The sequence below is a fragment of the Phyllostomus hastatus genome, unplaced genomic scaffold (genome assembly GCF_019186645.2).
Source record: "Phyllostomus hastatus isolate PE091 unplaced genomic scaffold, TTU_PhHast_1.1 phas_contig_495, whole genome shotgun sequence".
Lineage (NCBI taxonomy): Eukaryota > Metazoa > Chordata > Mammalia > Chiroptera > Phyllostomidae > Phyllostomus > Phyllostomus hastatus.
Window position 1 is genome coordinate 7,425,605 of NW_025333895.1, and position 19,802 is coordinate 7,445,406.

At 57.2% G+C, this 19,802-nt stretch overlaps 1 protein-coding gene across 1 annotated transcript; it reads left to right on the forward strand.

The window, feature by feature from the left end:
* Positions 1-274: 274 nt before the first annotated feature.
* GTF3C4 (general transcription factor IIIC subunit 4) lies at positions 275-17,537 on the forward strand. Its single transcript, XM_045846535.1, has 5 exons — positions 275-770; positions 8,212-10,038; positions 12,990-13,120; positions 14,978-15,066; positions 16,463-17,537. The coding sequence occupies exons 1-5, from the start codon at positions 426-428 to the stop codon at positions 16,525-16,527; spliced, it is 2,457 nt and encodes an 818-aa protein (XP_045702491.1). The 5' UTR covers positions 275-425; the 3' UTR covers positions 16,528-17,537.
* Positions 17,538-19,802: the final 2,265 nt, after the last annotated feature.

Consider the following 19,802-nt stretch of genomic DNA (forward strand, 5'->3'; position numbering starts at 1 on the left):
TGGATTTCTTTGAGCAACAACAGGCCATGCGCCAGCTAACCGACATGTCCGTCGTTTGTCCGCGGGGTACCATTTTCTCAGCAGTTTAGTGCCCCCCCCGAGAAGTCACTAAAAGGACCTGGGGCTCGGTCACCCGGAGGGGTCCTCGAGGCTCCCCGCCCCTCCCCCGCGACCGAACCCCGGCGTTTCAACCCCGCCCGCCGAGGTGGCGTGTTTTTTTAGACAGGCAGTGCCTTGGCCACCTGGCAGGTCTGGGTCGCCTAGCAACGGCGGGGTCCTTCCTGGCTCGGCGGCGCTTTGGGCCTGAGGGGAGAAAACTGCCGCGGAGGGCGCTGGGGGCCGGTGGCGGCGGCGCGGGAGGCGGCAACCGGACGGCGACGCGGTATTGGCGCGCCCGGGGGTCCGGCCGCAGCACCTAACGGGAGATGAACGCGGCCGACAAGGCCCGGCTGGGGCCCGCGGCCGACGGGCCGGCGCCGCCCGAGGGGCAGGGAGGCGAGGCCGGCAGGAAGGAGCAGGCGTCGGACGCGACCCCCGGGCCCAGCGACGCGTTCCGCCTCCTGGTGACTCGGCGGGAGCCGGCCGTGAGGCTGCAGTACGCGGTGAGCGGCCTGGAGCCGCTGACCTGGTCGGAAGACCACCGCGTATCCGTGTCCACGGCCCGCAGCATCGCTGTCCTGGAGCTCATCTGCGACGTGCACAACCCGGGCCAGGACCTGGTTATCCACCGCACCTCAGTGCCCGCCCCTCTCAACAGCTGCCTCCTCAAAGTAAGCCATCCCGGGTCCTCCCTCGGCTGCGTCCCCGGTCCCCGGGGAGTCCCGGCCCGCGCCTCGTCCGGGGGGTTCCCCCTCGCACCCAGCGCTTAGAGCGAAGCGGCTAGGGTCGCCGTAGCTGACCAAATGAGCACAGAACCTTGCGGCCACTTGTACCCGGCGTTCCGGGTCGCGCACCCCCCTCCCGGCACACTCGCGTCCCGGGAGGTCCCCTCGGAGCCACGGCTCCCTCTCGAATGCGTCTGGCGCAGATTTACTCTCCGCGGGTGTTTTTCCCGAGACTCCGCCCCCTGTGACCCAGCCCCCGACTCGCCTCCGCCGCGGTTCCCATTGTCTGGGCGGACTCCCCGGGGCCCCGGCCGGCTTTGTTCGCGGTGAGGTGCCTTCCTCTTGCTCCTCTTTTGCTTTGGAGAGGAGAAGTGGGTCCTTCCCGCCGTCGTGACTGTGCCAGCGACTTTATTATGCGTGGCTCTCGCCCTGGGCACAAATACTGGGCCTTGGAGTTTGTACTCCAGTTTTTCTTTAACAACTAAAAATCTTCGGGCTTTGGAATGAACAAAAATAAAGCCTCTGGCAGTAAATGCAGTTCTTAAACTTCGAGTCCAGAGTTCTTTAGACTTAGTGTTTTAAGCCTCGTGTAAACTAAGTTTGCCTTCAGAGCTCTGGGGTTTCTATGCTTTATTTTAATACTTTAAAATTCACTTTTTAAAAAGATTTTGTATATTTATTTTTTAGAGGGGCAGGAAGGAGAAAGAGATACATCGATGTGTGATTGCTTTTCAGACACCCCCTACTGTGGCCGTGGCCCGCAACCCAGGCACGTGCCCTGACTGGGAATCGAACCAGCCACCTTTGGGCTTGCAGTCAGGCCTGCGGTCAGTCCCCTGAGCCACATCAGTCAGGGCCGAATTCATTTCTTTGAAGTAGTAAGTCATATCATTCATTTTCGTGGTTTAGAAGTGCGGTATGAAAAGGGCCTTTGCTGTTTCCTCTAGGGGTCTATGTACCTGTGTAATCCGTCACAGTGTCTGCTCACTCACTCAGCAGAGCTGAACACTGTGTCTCAGCCAGGCGACGGTCTGGGTCCTGGAGACAAAGCAGCGTGAGGAACGAAGTCCCTGCCCTCGTGGGGCTCACGGTCTGTACCAAGTCGTGAGCACAGACAGATGTCTTACCAGGTAGTGATGAGCGCCGTGACGTTACGTGTCAGTGCACAGAGGACGTGTTTGTGTGGACGTGAACCTAGAAAAAGCCCCTCGCTCTGCACGGCCGTGTTAAGTGCGGGGAGCCCACGCCACCTTTCAGCACCCGCAATGCAAGTGTTAAAGGGACAGCTCGGCGCTGGAGTAGATCGCCGGGGAACTGGCGCGACGGAGCCCTCTGCGGCTGCTTGGAGAACGTGTGAGCGGATTGGTCCGGATGAAACAAGGCAGGTGGACAGGTGCCGCTGCTGCTCAGGAATGGAGAGACACTGAGGGGGTGGGCAGAGCCAGGCTTTAAAAGGTGTGTCCTCTGTTGAGAAGGGACTCACTGTTTCTAAGGGTGCGTACGCGCACATCAGCTAGAGAGCGTTTAAGAGTGTGTGAGTGTGAGTGCAGCAGAGATTTTGCACCTTGGCAGAGAGACTAAAGAAGCAATAGTGGGGGGAGCGGCGGGACCAGATCAAGGAAGCGCGTCTGCCAGAGAACCTACAGCGGTCCTGCAGGTAGAGGAGTGAGGTGCCCGTCTCAGGTGTGCACGTATGGAAGATACAGTGTACATCATGCATGAGCCCTTCTGGGGACTCAGAGAAAGGGGGGCGAGGTCTACTCGGTGACCCTGAAGGCCAGTCTGAGGAGGCTGGTTCCGATCTAGGAAGCCCTGAGGTGCTGCTGTTCCACTTTCACAAGCACGGCTCAGCCCAGAAAAGTGCACCTGGCTGGGCCACAGGCGAGGAGGTGGGTGTTGGGGTCCGTGTGAACCAGAGGTTGAGAGGTGGGGCTTTGGGGCAAGGTGGGCCTGTCTGTAAGAGGGGATGACGAAGCCTGCCTCATTTAGACGTTTTGGGAGGTTAAACTAAACGCACAGGTGGATATCTGTGTATGTGCCCACGTAAACACGCACGAATCCGCACCATCCCTGGCGCACTCTAAACGCAAAGGTAAAAAGCGTGGCCATGCAGGTATGAAGGGATGAGAGTTTGGATCAGAGGCATGGTTGTGGGCATTTGGCTTCATCATCGATCCCAACACCGTAACCAGTGTCAGGAGACCTTTATATCCCGCTGGTAATTAGCAGGTAGCTCACCTGGCGTCGGGTCCTTTTCCCCTTCTGCACTCGTCCTTGGGATTCAGTGAGCAGTCTGGGCAGCCAGGGACTGCCTGCTGCGTGCAGCTGAATCAGCCCTGCAGCTCCAAGAGAGACCCCTGGGGCAGAGCCAGAGGGGGGACTGTGAGAAAGTCCAGGCCAGTGCTCTGACGGCCTCGCCCGTGCGACTCCCCCGGGCTTTAAACACTCGGCACTGTCCAGCTTGCCTCGGTCCGAACGCAGAGGTGGGCACCCTGCCCCCGGGTCTCGGTGTTCGTGTGTGTGACATGGCTAGGAGGCCAGCTGCAGCGTCCCTGAAGCTATTGCCCTGTGACTGTGTTACTTAGACTATGAGTTTCTTTCAGAAAAATATGCGGTTGTATGATGGCTCACATTATCCACCATTTCCAAGTTAGCTATCCTCGGCAGTAGGATGTGGTGTAAACCTGAGAAGCAATAAAATAGTGGTTTAAGAGTGTTGCAGTCTTTCCCATTGGACTGCTGGTTAGAGAACCCTGGAGTCGTACACAGTACAAGACTCTAGTGCCGTGTACGTATGACTACTTTCCCTGAGACCCATTGGAGGGGCGTTTGGGGGTGTTAACTCCGTCTGCTACGTTAAGTTCGTAGCTGGTGCCTGCCTTTGGAATCATGTTCCTGCCCTCAAAAAGCTTACTGTCTAGTAGCTTCTTGGAAGTTTTTATTTGTTAGGTGCTTAAAAGTGTGTAGGGATTAGTAGTGATGGCGGCCAACTGGGAAAGGGATGTTATTTAATTAAATGGTTGCCTGGGGGCAGGCCTTTGGGAGCTGGACTCCTAAGTGGTATGTTCCTTGGACATCTGAGTACTTGTTTTAATTTTTTTAACCAGTTTTGTGGTGGGGAGAGTTGGGAGAGGTGTAGTAGGGTCGTTCAAGCTAATGTGCGGAAAATTACTACACAAAACTGAGGGATTCCCCTGCTGGTCTGGATTCACGCTGCTCTCCCCGTCAAGAGTTCTTTCTACCTGGTGATTGCTGGGGGTGGGGGGTAAAAGGGGACTAAATGTTAATGGGGAAAATATAATAAAGATTAAACAACCCTGGCTGGTGTGGCTCAGTGGGTTGAGAGCCAGCCTGCGAACCAAAGGGTCTCCTGTTCGAGTCCCAGTCAGGGCGCAGGCCTGGGCTGCAGCCTGGTCTCTGGTGGCAGGTGCACAAGAGGCAACCACATGTTGTGTTTCTCTCCCTCTCTTCCTTCCTCCCTTCCCCTTCTCTAAAAGTAAATAAATAAGTAATCTTTTAAAAAGATTGAGTTTAAAAAGGGGGGGGGACTTCTTTCTACCGTGAGAGGGACCAAGGCGGCGTGAGCTTCCTCCGTTTCACCCTGTGCAGCCGCTTCGGGTTGCAGGCCCTGAGAGTCCACTCTTCGTTCTGTGGGGGCTTTTACTGACGCCAGCTCTCCCTGTGCGGCTCACGGTGTTGCGGGGCTGGTGAGCAGTTCTGTGTCTGCCCTCCCTGTGCTCGCTTTCCGAGGTCTCCCTGACGTTCACTCACTCCTCCTCGTCGTCGTCGTCATCGTCGTCGTGGTGGCTGGCACCCACCGAGCCCGTGTTCACGGACGCTCTGCATGTACTGACTCGTTCCCTCTCCCAGCGCTGTGCGGTGTGCAGCGTACGGTGCTGGGCTTCCTCTGTGAACCAGGAAACTGCGGCCAGAGGTCAGACAGTTCGCGCAGGAGCGCAGGGCTGTTGGGAGAGAGAGCCGGGATGAGAACCCAGACAGTCGGGCGCCAGACTTTGGATGATGCTGGGCTTCCTTGTGTCCTTTTAGTGTTGCCTGCCCATGCAAAGCTCTGGGCTTCTACTGGCATTGTCCTATGAACAGGCTAAAAAGATGCACACCTGTAATTGAAATTTCCAGTTTATGCTATTTCTCCAGCACGTCCATAAGTGTATCTAAAAGATTAAGTGCCGCAAAAGACTTCATTTTTGAAATCAGGATACATTAAGACACCATTTCCAGACCACGCCCTCCCCCATAAAGGTCCTTCATTTTTCTTTTTTCGGTTTGGATAAGTGGTGACTGTTAAGCCTCTGCCGTGGCTCCCCGGCCGAGACCTGTGATGTGCCCCCGAACTCTTCAAGGGGGCGCAGTGCAGGGCCGCAGGCCTCCCTCTCAGAGGGCAGCGGAGGGAGTGGTATCCTGCGTAACACGCTTGAGGGAAACTTAGTTAGCTGATTCATTTCTTGGACAACTCTGTATCTACCTTTCACTTTACATGATTATCTATTAGGTCATCTAGCAGTTTCAGCAGAAAAAAGATTACATTTTCCCGGTTATCCTGTGCTGGTTCCTACTGGTCACTGCTGAGTGCACACACCATTCATTTCTTAGTGCATTGAGGAATTTTGCTTCCTATTAGGCTAAATGGTCTGTAGTTTTTTGTTTCCTCTCTACCTTTTCTCTCCCTTCTGCACTCTGGTTTGAACACATTCCCAGTTGTCTAAGCTTTATCAAGGAATGCAGTTAGCGGTTCTGAGTTCGACGTCTTCCAAGTCCTTTCTGTGTCCTGGAGTGTAATTCCTCTGGGCTTAGGGCCTTAAACTCATTTGAAGTGACTCTTACCATATCTATATATGTCTCAGGCTTGAATTTCTTTTTAATCACGTCTTTCTGCCCTGTCTCGTTTGAAAACCAGCCTCTGTGTAAAAGAAAATTGGCACTAATAGAACGGAAATATTCCACTTTCTCTCTTAGCCATTTCTCTAACACAGTGAGTCAAGTCCTTTCTTCATGCTTCTGACATGACAGAAACCGTATTTTATTGACCCTCAGCCACCGCCCCCCGCCCCCGCTGTAGTCTTCCTGGCTGTTTCTGACGACTGTGGACCACTTCCTTTTGCACATCCGGCTCTTCCTCCATCTTTAACGTCCCTTTAAAGTCTTTTTAAAGAGATGCCATCATGTCTCTAGGCGCTGCTAGCGCACTGACTGGGAGGAGGGAGCGGTGAAGGCAAGGCAGAACGGCCTGGGAAGGCCTGGCAGGACGGGTGGGGTTTCTCGAGGGAGAAAGAGCATTCTCGGCCCGGGAGCCGGCGAAGGCCGGGGCGGGAGTGTTCAGGGAGCAGCCAGTGAGGAGGGGACGTCGTTCCATGTGAATGGTGGAGAGCCGTGGGGGTTGGCTTTCAGCATCATTTATAAGTGAAATTTCAGCAAGAAAATTAGAAGTTTCCATTTATATTGCAAAGATATTGTAAAAATCCAAATATCTAATTGTATCAAAGATATATGTGAGTATTTTCATGGATTTTAACATCTTCATTGCTTTGCGAGTAGTTCAGCTAAGTGCTCTGTTGACCACACACAGTGCCACAGCTCAGTGACATGGGTTATCCCTCCCTGGTGAACACCTAAGGCTCCGCCCCGCACTGCATAACAGGTGCGCTGTGACCAAAAAATATGGCCCAAATGAAAAAGATCAAAGCTCCAGAAAAAATACAACTAAGCAATGAAGAGAGAGCTAGCCTATCAGATGCAGAGTTCCAAACACTAGTAATCAGGATGCTCACAGAAATGGTTGAGTATGGTCACAAAATAGAAGAAAAAATGAAGGCTATGAAAAGTGAAGTAAAGGAAAAGGTACAGGGAACCAACAGTGATGAGAAGGAAACCAGGGCTCAAATCAATGGTGTGGACCAGAAGGAAGAAATAAATATTTGACCAGAACAGAATGCAGAAACAAGAATCCAAAACAATGAGGAGAGGCTTAGGAACCTCCAGGGCAACTTGAAACGTTCCAACATCCAAATCATAGGCATGTCAGAAGGGGAAGAGGAAGAGCAACAAGTGGAAAAGTTATTTGAAAACATAACGAAGGTGAACTTCTCCAATCTGTCAAAGGAAACAGACTTCCAGGAAGCTCAGAGAGTCCCAAAGAAGTTGGACCCAAGGAGGAACACACCAAGGCACATCATAATCATATTTCCCAAGATTAAAGATATGGAGAGAATCTTAAAAGCAGCAAAACAAAAGGAGACAGTTACCTACAAAGGAGTTCCCATCAGACTGTCAGCTGATTTCTCAAAAGAAATCTTATAGGCAAGAAGGGGCTGGAAGAAAGTATTCCAAGTCATGAAAGGCAAGGACCTACATCCAATATTGCTCTATCCAGCAAAGCTTTCATTTAGAATGGAAGGGCAGATAAAGTGCTTTCCCGATAAGGTCAAGTTAAAGGAGTTCATCATCACCAAGGCCTTGTATGAAATGTTAAAGGAACTTATCTAAGAAAAAGAAGATAAAAAACACGAACAGTAAAATGACAACAAACTCATAACTATCAACAACCAAACCTAAAAAATGAACTAAGCAAACAACTAGAACAAGAACAGAGTCACAGAAATAGAGATCACATGGAGGGTTATCAGCAGAGAGGGGAGAGAAGTGGGGAGAAGGTACAGAGAATAAGAAGCATAGATGGTAGGTAGAAAATAGACGGGCAGGCTACGAACAGTATGTAGGAAATGCAGAAGCCAAAGAACTCACATGTATAATCCATGGACGTGAACTAAGAAGGGGGGCAGTGCTGGGGGGGGTGCAGGGTGGAGGGGAATAATGGGGAGGAAAAAATGGGGCAGCTGTAATAACATAATCAATAAAATACATTAGAATCAAGTAGGCCCTGGCTGGCGTAGCTCAGTAGATTGAGCTCAGGCTGCGAACCAAAGTGTTGCAGGTTCGATTCCCAGTCAGGGCACATGCCTGGGTTGCAGGCCATGACCCCCCAGCAACCGCACATTGATGTTTCTCTCTATCTCCCTCCCTTCCCTCTATAAAAATAACTAAATAAAATCTTTAAAAAAAAATATTAAAAAAAGAATCAAGTACATCTCTCTCATCCTTATTGCTTATGTCAATTCTAAGAAGAAGGTGGGAACCGGGCTTTAACTAACAGTGACGTTTATTTCGATCCTTTTTAAACATCACCATTTTCTGAATATGTGCTTATTTAGTTTTATACATGTACTCGATCTTTTAAATGCATGTCATACCCAAGTTAACAGAATAGATACAGAATTACTGTATATGTTAATGTGACTCAGTTAATACGCCCCGAGTAGTGTATTTTTAGAGTGAGATGCTTACCTGATAGTTTTTATCTCTCTTATTCCAGGTCGGCTCAAAAGCAGAAGTTGCTGAGTGCAAGCAGAGGTTTGCCACCTCCACGGACCCCACCATCAGCCAGACTTTCATGTTGGACCGGGTGTTCAACCCCGAGGCGAAGGCCTTGCCACCACTGAGAGGGTTCAAGTACACCAGCTGGTCCCCCGTGGGCTGCGATGCTAACGGCAGGTGCCTTTTGGCAGCGCTGACCATGGACAACCGCCTGACCGTCCAGGCGAACCTCAACAGACTGCAGTGGGTGCAGCTGGTGGACCTGACCGAGCTCTACGGGGAGCGCCTCTGTGAGGCCGGTTACAGGCTCTCGAAGAACGAGGCCCCGGCGGGGAGCCTGGCGGACTTTGCGGAGTTCCAGCGGAGGCACAGCATGCAGACGCCGGTCAGGATGGAGTGGTCGGGCATCTGCACCACCCAGCAGGTCAAGCACAACAACGAGTGCCGGGACGTGGGCAGCGTGCTGCTGGCGGTCCTCTTCGAGAACGGCAACATCGCCGTGTGGCAGTTCCAGCTCCCGTTCGTGGGGAAGGAGTCCATCTCCTCCTGCAGCACGATCGAGTCCGGCATCAGCTCGCCCAGCGTCTTGTTCTGGTGGGAGTACGAGCACAGCAACCGGAAGATGAGCGGCCTCATCGTGGGGAGCGCCTTCGGGCCCGTGAAGATCCTCCCCGTCAACCTGAAAGCCGTGAAAGGCTACTTCACGCTGCGGCAGCCCGTCGTCCTGTGGAAGGAGATGGACCAGCTGCCGGTGCACAGCATCAAGTGTGTCCCGCTCTACCACCCGTACCAGAAGTGCAGCTGCAGCCTGGTGGTGGCTGCCCGGGGGCCCTACGTGTTCTGGTGTCTCCTGCTGATCTCCAAAGCAGGCCTGAACGTCCACAACTCCCACGTCACGGGCCTGCACTCCCTGCCCATCGTCTCCATGGCCGCGGACAAGCAGAACGGCACGGTGTACACCTGCTCCAGCGACGGCGGGGTGCGGCAGCTCATTCCCATCTTCACGGACGTCGCCCTGAAGTTCGAGCACCAGCTGATCCGGCTCTCCGACGTGTTCGGCTCGGTGAGGACGCACGGGATAGCCGTGAGCCCCTGCGGCGCCTACCTGGCCATCATCACCACCGAGGGCATGGTCAACGGCCTCCATCCCGTGACCAAAAACTACCAGGTCCAGTTCGTCACCCTCAAAACCTTCGAGGAGGCGGCTGCTCAGCTCCTGGAGTCCTCAGTTCAGAACCTCTTCAAGCAGGTCGATTTAATAGACATAGTACGCTGGAAGATTCTGAAGGATAAGCATATCCCGCAGTTTTTACAAGAAGCTTTGGAGAAGAAGATCGAAAGCAGCGGGGCCACCTACTTTTGGCGCTTCAAACTCTTCCTCCTGAGGATTTTGTACCAGTCGATGCAGAAAACCCCTTCGGAGGCCTTGTGGAAGCCCAGCCACGAGGACTCCAAGGTGTCACTGGGCGACTCGCCTGCGACGGGCAACGCCGAGGACGAACAGCAGGAGGAAGGCACGTCCTCCAAACCGGCGGCGAAGCAAGGCCTTCAGGAGAGGATCAAGGAAGGGGACCCCGAGGACGCCGCGGACGACCCCCTCGCCCAGTCGGGGGAGGGCGGCGGCCGTGAGCCCATGGAGGAGAAGCTCCTTGAGATCCAAGGGAAGATCGAGGCTGTGGAGATGCACCTGACCAGGGAGCACATGAAGCGGGTGCTGGGGGAGGTGTACCTGCACACCTGGATCACGGAGAACACCAGCATCCCCACCCGGGGCCTCTGCAACTTCTTGATGTCCGACGGGGAGTACGACGACCGGACCGCACGGGTAGGTGCTGAGGCCGGACGCTGAGGCCGAGCAGTCCGCCGTCCCCGCGGCCTGCGTTGGGTTTCCGAAGCTCGGTTTTTGCTTCGGAGTGCTTCGGGTGGTGATTGGGACAAGTGCTGGGGGTAAATAGGCACATGTCCGTGTCACACAGAATGCTAGTTTGGTTCCTCCCCTCCGTGGCGGTGTGTGATATGCACAGTTTGCAGATGAGGTTTTCAGGCTGTCCCTGGGGAAGTCGTAGGTGACTGGGCAGTCGCAGACGCAGGAGTGTGGCACCCGTGTGCCTGTCCCTTGCTGTTGGCGAAAGGTTTTTGTTTTGGGGGTTTTTTTGGAGGGGGGATGTTTCCATTTGAAAGAACTTGAGGATGTCCTGGTTTAGTTAAGGAGGGCGTATAAACAAACAGGTCACTCGTGTTGTTTTTACAAAAACTGGGAGTCGTCTTTATTTTGGTGTTGTAACAATCGTACGGTGTTAGCAAAGCGTATCCCACAGAATTCAAGTTCCCTGGCAGCATCAGGGCTCCCAGCACGGGGCAGCACTGTGTGCTCCTCTCGCTCTTCTTGAAGGTTCCCGGCGCGTGGGTCCTCCAGCGGGTCTGAGGGCAGAGCACCCCTCCCATCCCTGCCTCGACAGAGCTCTGCGCGGTCCAGGCGGGAGGGCTCGTGGCACCAGGAACGCGCCGCCTGCTAGACGGTGGGAGCCGCCGCAGCACTGCTGCTTGCGCTCACGGCCGCCGCCCACTCCCACGGCCTGGAGCCTCACTGAAAGTTCTCCCTGACGGCGATCAGTTCAGGTGTCCTCACCCCTGGTGTGGAACCGGGCACAGCCGCTTGTGCTGTGTGTGCCCCCGACGTTACTCCTCGTAGGGTGTGTGCAGCCGTCTCGGGGGTAGTTAAGAGGCACTGTTCACGAAACTGACTTTTTATTTTTGCAAGTCGGCTTTTAAGCATTGTTTCATTGGAGTCTGATTGTGTGGAGGAGCACTCTGGTTGGCACTGTTTCTGGAGGACCTAGCAGGAATCTTATAACCGGTGAAATAGTACAACCCATTTTAGAAACTGCGCAATGGCAGTGGGTCGGTGCCGATTTAGAGCGGTGGTTTCAGCCATAGTGGGGCAGCTGGCGCCCTGGGGCGCCGCGAGGGTCTTTGCAACTCGCACTACCCGCCCGTTCACCGGGATGGTGGCCTCTTTTCCCCGAGACTGTCAAATGAGAAATGACGGCGGCCAGCACGACGATAGCTGCTCAGTGGGAGTGAGTCACGGTTACACCTTTTCGTCACATCAGCAAAAGACACACTTTGTGGTGTGCCACCGACCTCTGGTGACGGGTGCAGGTGTGCCGCGAGTGACAGGGCAGGGCCTGCTGGCCCAGAGCGATTGTCCAGCTGCCACGTGAGCACGGCGGCCGCTCTCAGCCTGGAGACGTGGCTGCAGCGGCCGGCTGAAAGGAGAGGCTGTTGTCTCTGCCACCGACAGCAACTGAGTTTTGACTGTACACGAGCGTTTCACGTCTTAGAATCCCCACTCTGTGCATACGTGAACCTTCCCAGAACACGCGTGTTGACGCAGCAGCAGGTGGGGGTCCTGAGCGTCCCGGCCTGGTGCGCTGGCACAGCGGGGCCCGCGCTTCTCGGCCTGGTTTCTGCGTCGGCGCCACCCCCAGCATTTTCAGACGTGTTTGCTGGCAGTTGTTGCCCATGGAATGTCGTGCCTTAGACACACCGTGTGTCCGTTCGAGTGCTGCGTGGATGTCTGTAGCTCACACAGGAGAAGGGTGGGAACCTCTCTCTGCCCGGTCACCCCGTCGAGCAGGCGGGCCTTAAGCTAGCGGACGGTGGGGCTGTGCGAGGCTCTCGAGAGCAAGCAGGAGCCGTGCCCCCTGGTGTGAACTCGGAGCGCGCACCACACCGGCACCGGAGGGATGCCGAGCTGGTTTCGTCACTGCCGGGTGTCTGGCCTGTCCAGAAGTGGGGGCTGGGGGGTGGTCCTTGCTGTAAGGGACCGTGATGAGAACTCTGACGGTCAAAAAAGGCCAGAAGTTAACGGGCTTTCCATCTGTAACTCATACACAGGGTAGGTAGGTGAGACACCTCCTGAGCTGTGAAGACCCTCTTCGGCCCTTCGGTGAGCTAGCACCAGTGAGTGGTGGGTCCAGAGGGCCCTCCCCCAGAGCTCTGGTGTGAATGGATTAGACAGTCCTCAGGACGCCGTCTGCTGGTGAGCCAGCCAAGGCGGTTCTGGGGGCGGGTTTGTCCCGTACCGGTGATGAGAGCCCCCGAAGGCTTTTCCCACAGAGCGGGCTGTTCAAGTAGCGTAACCCGGAGACCAGAGCGGGCAAAGGGGAGGCTGAACCTGGGACACAGCCCTGGGCCAGGCCTGCAGACCTCTCCCCGCTCCCACTCCCACAGTGGGTCCCGCCTGCCCCACTCCGCTCGGCTGGACTGCCAGGGGGGCTTGGGGCTGTCAGAGGGGGACATCGCTGTTCTTTAATACTGGTTATGTTTTTTCCTTGTAAGCCTTTCTTGAAGAATAGACATGCGTACAATTCTGCCAAGTCAGTATTTCGTATAATACAGTTTTTGGCCCTTAGAGATTATGCTTTTCCTTCCTAGAATTAGAACATTGTAAGTAATGGCTGAATACTTTGTCTGCTAACAGAACTCTGTAGTCCCTGTTTCAGAAGCAGTGAGAACAGGGCGAGGAACCAGACCGCGGGTTCGAGCACAGCCTCCCTCCCTTCCGCGGCTGTAGCTCGCCCTGCGGCCCCAGGCTGCTGAGCGGGTCGGTCTCACGCAGCCGCTGACGGGGCCGAGAGCCTGGCCTTCCCGCCGCCCGGACAGTGGATGGGCGTGCAGACGCCCGTCTCGTGCACGGAGCCGCGGAGTTCTCGCTCACCCGAGTCCGCACGCCCTGCGCTCTAACCACCGCCGGCTGCTCTGTCTCGCCAGGTGCTGATCGGCCACATCTCAAAGAAGATGAACAAGCAGACCTTCCCCGAGCACTGCAGTCTGTGCAAAGAGATCCTGCCCTTCACGGACCGCAAGCAGGCGGTCTGCTCCAACGGCCACATTTGGCTCCGGTAAGCGTTTGCAGCCCGGTCCTGCTCTCACGACGACGTTTCCCGTTCCTCGCAGCTCAGAGCACGCAAGTGTTCTTCCCAGACGGGTGCGCCCGGGCTGAGGCTGAGTGAGGGACAGCTGCTGTTACCAGAGCTGGCTAAAGCGACAGGACCCTTGAGCGACAGTTTTTTACTGCTTGACAGAGAGGAATTGCTTTATTTGGGGAATACTATGTTCTTTTGAAGTAGCATTACATTTTTTTTTAAAGTACTGTTACAGCCTTGGCTGGTGTGGCTCAGTGGATTGAGCGCCAACAGATCACAAGTTCGATTCCCAGTCAGGGCACATGCCCGGGTTGCGGGTCAGGTCCCCAGCTGGGGGCACATGAAAGGCCACCACACATTTTTGTTTCTCTCCCTCTCTTTTTTTCCCTCCCTTCCCCTCTCTAAAAATAAATTTAAAAATCTCTTTAAAAATGAAGTTACTACAAAAGTAATTAACACCTCCTGAACTTGGTGGAATATAGGAGGGCTCCTGTACTTCCTGTGAACCTTCCAGTGAAAGGGGGAAGTTCTCCCTCTCTGCCCTCAGTCGCACTCCAAGGGGGGGCCTTCGTGTGTCCTCATTTTGGGGCACAGCCAGTCACTGCCGCCGCCTCCTCTTTCACGCGCTTCCCTCCCCTGGTGTCCCCCCCAACCCCCCACCCCTGGCCCTGCGTCCTCAGTCGTCCGCATCATCTCCTTGGTGTCCGCCTCCGGGCCCGGTTTTCTGTGCGGGCCTGAGCAGCACTTGGCTTGTAGCGTCGCCCCCGGCCCCCTGCTGACGCCTCTCGAGCGCCGTCACGGTGGCAGGCACTCCTCACGGCAACGCGCTGGTCCTCACCACGACCCTGCCCCGGGGGCCAGCGGTTAGCCCCGCGGTTGAGATGGAGAAACTGGCACCTGGGGACGTTCAGCTGCGTGCTCAGAGTCGCCCGGGTGCTGGGTGGCAGGCAGAGCCCGGCGCTCCGCCACCCCCCCCCCCCCAGAGTTCGCGGGTGCGACCACCACACGTCATGGTCTCTCACCGTTGCTGACGGAGGCGAGCGCCAGCACGCCTCCACGTCCTTTCTCCGCGTGGATGTGGGTGCGCCCACTCGGGTGGAGCCGTCCTTCCCGTGCACCCAAGTCTGTACGTCAGGGACCTCCGAGGAACCTCTCCCTCCAGCCCCTGTCCTCTCGGTACGCTCCTGCTCCTGGGCTGCGGGGAGCACCCCCCCGCAGACCCGAATGCACCCTTTCCCGTCTCCCTGCCTCCCGCCTTCCCGGACTCGCCCGGCCCTGGGAGCTGCCCGGTGAGCAGCCACTGGGTGGGGACGCAGCCTATGGACACCCGCTCCCGTCCCTTCTCTGTTCGCACGGTCAGTTCTGCCTCCGGCACCCCCGGGCCTCCCCTGCTGCGCTGGCAGATTCGAGAGTGCAGTGCGGGGACCTAATCTTAAAAATCACCAACAAGAATACTTTTCAATATAGTGTGGGGTCGGTTTTTTAAACACACTGAACATTTCAAATGCAATGAAGTAGGAACAGACTGAACTCTCCCCGGCACTGCAACAGGCAGAACAGAGGCCGAGAGACCGCGCATCACTCGCTGTCGGCACTAGAGACTTTGTCCTCTCCCTCCCGGGGACCTGTCACAGGCCCCTCCCCTTTACTCAGCGCGGCCCATGCGGTGCAGCCGGCTCCAGGGAGGCAGTGCTGTCACGAGTGTGCGGGCAGTTTTCGCCCTGCGCTTGGTTAACATCTGCTCTCAGGGAGACTGTGGGGCCTTACCTTCAGCACGGTGCGCTCTCCGGGTGCTGGTGGGACCGGCGGGACCAGCTGTCCTCTCTCTTGCAGGTGCTTTTTAACCTACCAGTCCTGCCAGAGCTTGATCTACAGAAGGTGTTTGCTCCACGACAGCATCGCCCGCCACCCGGCTCCCGAAGGTGAGTGAGGCTCCGCGGCCCGGGGAGGGCGAGGCGCCACGGGCCCCGGCGGCCGCACTCAGCTCGCGCCGCTCTCCACAGCGGCGTCGGGAAGGCACAGCCGATTAAAAGGGTGATTGGGATGTGTCACGGGCAAGTCTGTATCGCACTTCAGTGTGTCCGTTTGTTGTTCTGTCGCTGCAGTTCATCTGTTCTAAAACGCCCTGGGTGCTTCCACCTGACACGCCCAGATTACGTTGGGGTGGAAACCCACCGGGGTCACGTGCACAAAGACGGCGCTGCCAGACGGCCGCGGGACGTGTGTGCGTCGGGTCCGTCTCGCAGCCGCGCTGGGCTTCATTCGGGGTGGTCTGTGTTCCTTTCTGACGGCCCCGGTGACGAAGCTGCTGGCGTCCCGAGATAACTGCTTGGGAATGAGACTGTAGGTGTGGGCAAGGACTCGGTGGTGTAAATAGCCGCGGGAGTGCCAAGTCCGGGACCCGAGGCTCACTGACGTCACACTCTAACCGGATGAGCTCACCAGGCACAATCACACACACGTTCTGGGGGCGGGCAGTCTGTGGTCCTGAAGTAACACGGAAAACGGCACCCTTGGTCTGGCCTCTCTCCGAGCTGGCTGGAGCTCTCCGCTTGCGAGGGGTCGGCGTGTGGGCAGCTGGGTTCTGTTCCGCCTTGGTGCCGGGGCAGAGACCGGCACGTACAGCACGGGAGGAGCACGCGTGACCTCACGCGCCCGTCACTCGGCTGCAGAAAGCGCGGCTCGAGGCCTTGCACGTTTCAGCTGCGGGCCCCGTCCTCCCCCTCCTGCTGGGCTATTTTGAAACAGATTTGGGGGATTCGTAAACATTCACTGAAAATTAGTATACTGTTTAGGCAGAAAACCAGGAAAAGGCTGAAGCGAGTTTGAAGAACAAGCACCCTGCCAGCTGACGGAGCTGAGCCCACACTGCTTCGGGGCAGGAGGGGACGCCACGGCTCGGGGGTGGGGGTGGGGGGCGCGGTTCACAGCCCCGGTGCTGCCACGCTCTTCCCTCTGCACGGGACGTGTTTTTAAGTCACCCTTACTGTGAGTTTCGAGTATTTTAACACTAACAACGCATGAGGGAGATGTTCTCGGAAGAAAGGTAGCCCTTCCACTTGAGTAAGTTCCGCTCTGTGAAACACTCCTTCACCGCCCTGTGTCCCTGTTTCCTGACGGAGGCATGGACATGTCGCCACAGACAGCTCTGGAGACCGCAGGGTAGCTCGGCCTCGCTTTTAGGGTGTCCAGTGGGGCGCTTTGTCCGCAGACACGGAGCGGGGCCGGAGGCACGTCTCCCGGCGTCATGGCCTCCTCTCCGCCCGCCCCGCCTGCCCGTCCCGAGCCCACACTCAGCCCCTCCTCTTGCTTCCGCAGACCCCGACTGGATTAAGAGGCTGCTGCAAAGCCCCTGCCCTTTCTGCGACTCGCCTGTCTTCTGAGTGTCGGCAGTGGGGAGCGGACAGAGCATGTGCCCTGCTGGACAGCGCCCCCGGGCCCGTGCACAGCGCCCCCTCCGGCTCCAGGACTGGCGGCCGTCTGCGTGTGACTGGGTGCGGAGTGCCGCGCCGTTCCCGGATGGACGCCAGCGCCCTGCGCCCTGCCCGGCGAAGACACTCACTCTTCAAGTGTCTTGACTGAGCCTGTCTGACAAAGGCCCCCTTGTTTCTGGGCACAGAATGGCCTCGAGAGATCTGGGGTACGGGCCTCGGGGGCTGAGTTAGGGGTCGGCCCCGCCGCGGTCTGGGGCTGCCCCAGTGCTCCGGGAGCTCACGTCGCCGGGCACGAGGGGCCGTGCACCAGCAGATGTTCGAGTGTCCGAGCCTGTGTGCCCGCCCTTCTGTCTTCTGTGAGCGGCTGCGGAGCTCACCCTGCCAGTTCTCATTTGGAAGTGTTTTCCTAAAACTTTGTGTTTTTAGGGGGTGAAGCCAAGACTAAAACTGGTTTTCATGTGTCAAAAGGCCAGGTGACTCTCGTACGTTAATCTTGTGACTGTCCGTGATCTCCTGTGTCGTCCGGCTGCCTGCCTCAGCTCCTCGGTGCGCGGGCGGGCGGCCAGGGCCCGTGTCCCCGGGCCGAGGCCTGCTTCAGGCTGGACGGGGAGGACCTGCGGGGGACACTTGTGCACAGACGTGAAAGAGCATTTTCTCCTTTCAGTGTTAAAACTGGGAGTGGTTTTCGTGTTGACTCTTGCAGGCGTTCCGTTCACGTCCCGTGCAGGAGCGCGTGGAGTCCACCTAGAGACGTCCACACAGACGGCCGCTCGGACGCGCGGGTGCCTGTGCTCCGGTGCTACACGTGCGCACAGCCCGGCCGGCAGGGCCAGGGGTCTCATCTCCCCACGGGGGCCCTCGACGGCTGCAGCGCAGGCTTCTGTCTGCCTGCGGGCTGTTCCGAGACATTCAGTGTTAATCGGTCTTAAAGCTTAAAATAAAACATAGCCATTCTGGAATTAACGGTGTTCTTGGGTCTTCGCAGACAGCAGCCAGGGGCCCGGCACTGGTCAGGACCGGCTCGCCCGCAGCTGGGAAAGGGGGGCGGGGCGTGCACCCTGCCATCCGTTGTGCCGGGACTGGGACTCGAGTTCCTGCCCTTGTGACGGACGCATCCCGGGTGAGTGTGACGGACCGCCACACGCCTGCTGCTCCTCCCGTGGGTGCAGCAGAGACCACAGCCCCGGGAGGCCCTTCCAGACGCTCTGCTCTGAAACGTCTTGTGTCCAGAGTCTTGCTTTGTCTCTAACCCCTGACTACGTGTGTGCTGGAGTCTGCATCTCCATCACGTGGGTGGTGGTTTCAGGAACAGCATCCGTCCGGACTGCAGGGTCGGGCGGGTTGGGTGGGTTCTGAGAAGCAGCGCCGGGCAGTCCTGCAGCATTGGCGGCGCGAGTCAGACGCCGCGTGGTTGCCGTCGTGTTTCCGCCTGCAGCCGCGTCACTCACCCCCACCCACGGGCCAGGAGCGGCTGGACCATGTCAGGCGGCCTGTGCCGTTCCCGTCGCCCCGGAATGCTTCGTCCCCCCGGCTGTTCTGCCCGGAGTCGGCAGCTGCCTTGTTCCGTCGGGGGTGTGGGGCCGCTGCCCTCGGAACGTAATGCCGGGTCTTCACTTCCAGAGACTCTGGGCCCGAGCAGCCGTTTTCGGCCTTTCGTTTCGTGTCTCGTGGCACACGAACTCGTCACAGAGTTGTGCAGCACGCCAAAAACGTTTTTTGTTGATGAGACAAAAAGAAGTAGGTATAACTTTGACTCAGTCACAACCGAAGGCTCTTGTTACATTTACGGCTGCGTTGCGTTGCCCTGGTGGGACAATCTAAGGGGAAAGAGGTCAGTGCCCCTGACGGAACAGCCAGGTTCTGCGTGTTCTATAGTTTTTTGCAGCGCGCCGGTTGGAAACCACTGGGCCGGAGGATGCTGGACTTTGAGCTCCCTTTGGCGCCGAGCAGGGGCTGTGTTTGGGTTTGGTGCGAGCGCAGACGTGGACGCAGACACCGTTCCGTCTGTGTCAGGACTTGCAGTCAGAGGCGTACTTCAACGTGAGAAAGGACAGCGGGTATCCAGGCCGTTTGTGCAAAAGCAAGTCTGTGTAGAAAGCACGCCTGTTGTGTACGCCGATGTGCATTCGTGTTTCCCGGTGCCTGTGCCAACTCCGTGCTCGGCGTCGAGTTTTTGTGTGTTTACAGATGACGTTTTTCGAAATAAAAGGAACAGGCATCAAGAAGCTTAAGGTTACAAGAGTGAGGTGGTGGTTAAATGTTTGCCCTCTGACGTGGTGGTGTATTAAGTTTTTGTGTTTCAATGATGCATTTAAGAATAACAACCAGTTTCTCTTAGAAGCCCCACCCGGAGAAGCCGGCTGCTCCCCGCTCGCGCAGGCGCACTCGGTGCTGGCCGCTGGACTGTAAGCTCCCCGAGGGCAGGGCCGTCTGTCCCACTAGGTGCTGCCCACGGCGCCCGGTGCCAGGTGCCGCGCATGGAGCAGGTGCCCGCGGTGTGCGGAACCAGCAACTTCCCGCCGCCTCCGATGACGCCCTGCTCGGCGTCCCGTGCGTTCGAAGGGCGAGGACCCTGAGACCAGAAGAGGGTCGTCTGGGGGTGAACCGAGGTGTGAACCGAGCTGCTGGGGTCGAGCCAGACCACGCCGTATCCTCAGCGCAGTTTACCCTCCTCCTCCCGCAGACAAGACGCCAGGGTCCCGAGCTTGTGGCTCACGTCAGGGCAGAGGCTTCTGGGAACGTCCAAAGTGGGGAGAGGGCAGAGGAAAGGAAACGCCTGGAGGGTGTTCGTCAGGGTGTGGCCAGCCTGCGCGGCAGCCTCACTGTAGTTACGGCTAAGGAAGGGGTCACGGCCCTCCGCTTCCTCATCCGTTAGCGGGGGCCGCTCCCCCGAGAATGAGAGACTGTCGGTTTGCGCTGCTCCCCGCTCTGGGTCCCCCGCGGCCGCTCGCCTGACCCCGGTCCCTGGGGTCTAAGGAAGCTGCCGGGCCCTGCCTGGTGCCCCAAGTCCCAAGGTTTCGTGGATGCCGGCGACCTCGGACAGACTGCGTTGCGTGGGCAGAGCCACTGGTGCTGTTATCCTGGCCAGTTTTTTATCCAAAATAAATATAAATAACAGCCTCGCTTGCGTGTCGTGTGCATCTCTTACCGGTTCACGTGGGTGGCGGGGAAGCGGCAGGGGTGAGTCCTGCCCAGGTGAGGGCGGAGGAGGGGCTGTGTGCCTG

What these genes read in the sequence shown, in the direction of transcription:
- GTF3C4 (XM_045846535.1), top strand. Translation starts at nt 426, where the DNA reads ATGAACGCGGCCGACAAGGCCCGGCTGGGGCCCGCGGCCGACGGGCCG. An exon ending in TCAACAGCTGCCTCCTCAAA is followed by an intron (nt 771 to 8,211) that starts GTAAGCCATCCC and finishes CTCTTATTCCAG; the next exon opens with GTCGGCTCAAAAGCAGAAGT. An exon ending in ACGACGACCGGACCGCACGG is followed by an intron (nt 10,039 to 12,989) that starts GTAGGTGCTGAG and finishes CTGTCTCGCCAG; the next exon opens with GTGCTGATCGGCCACATCTC.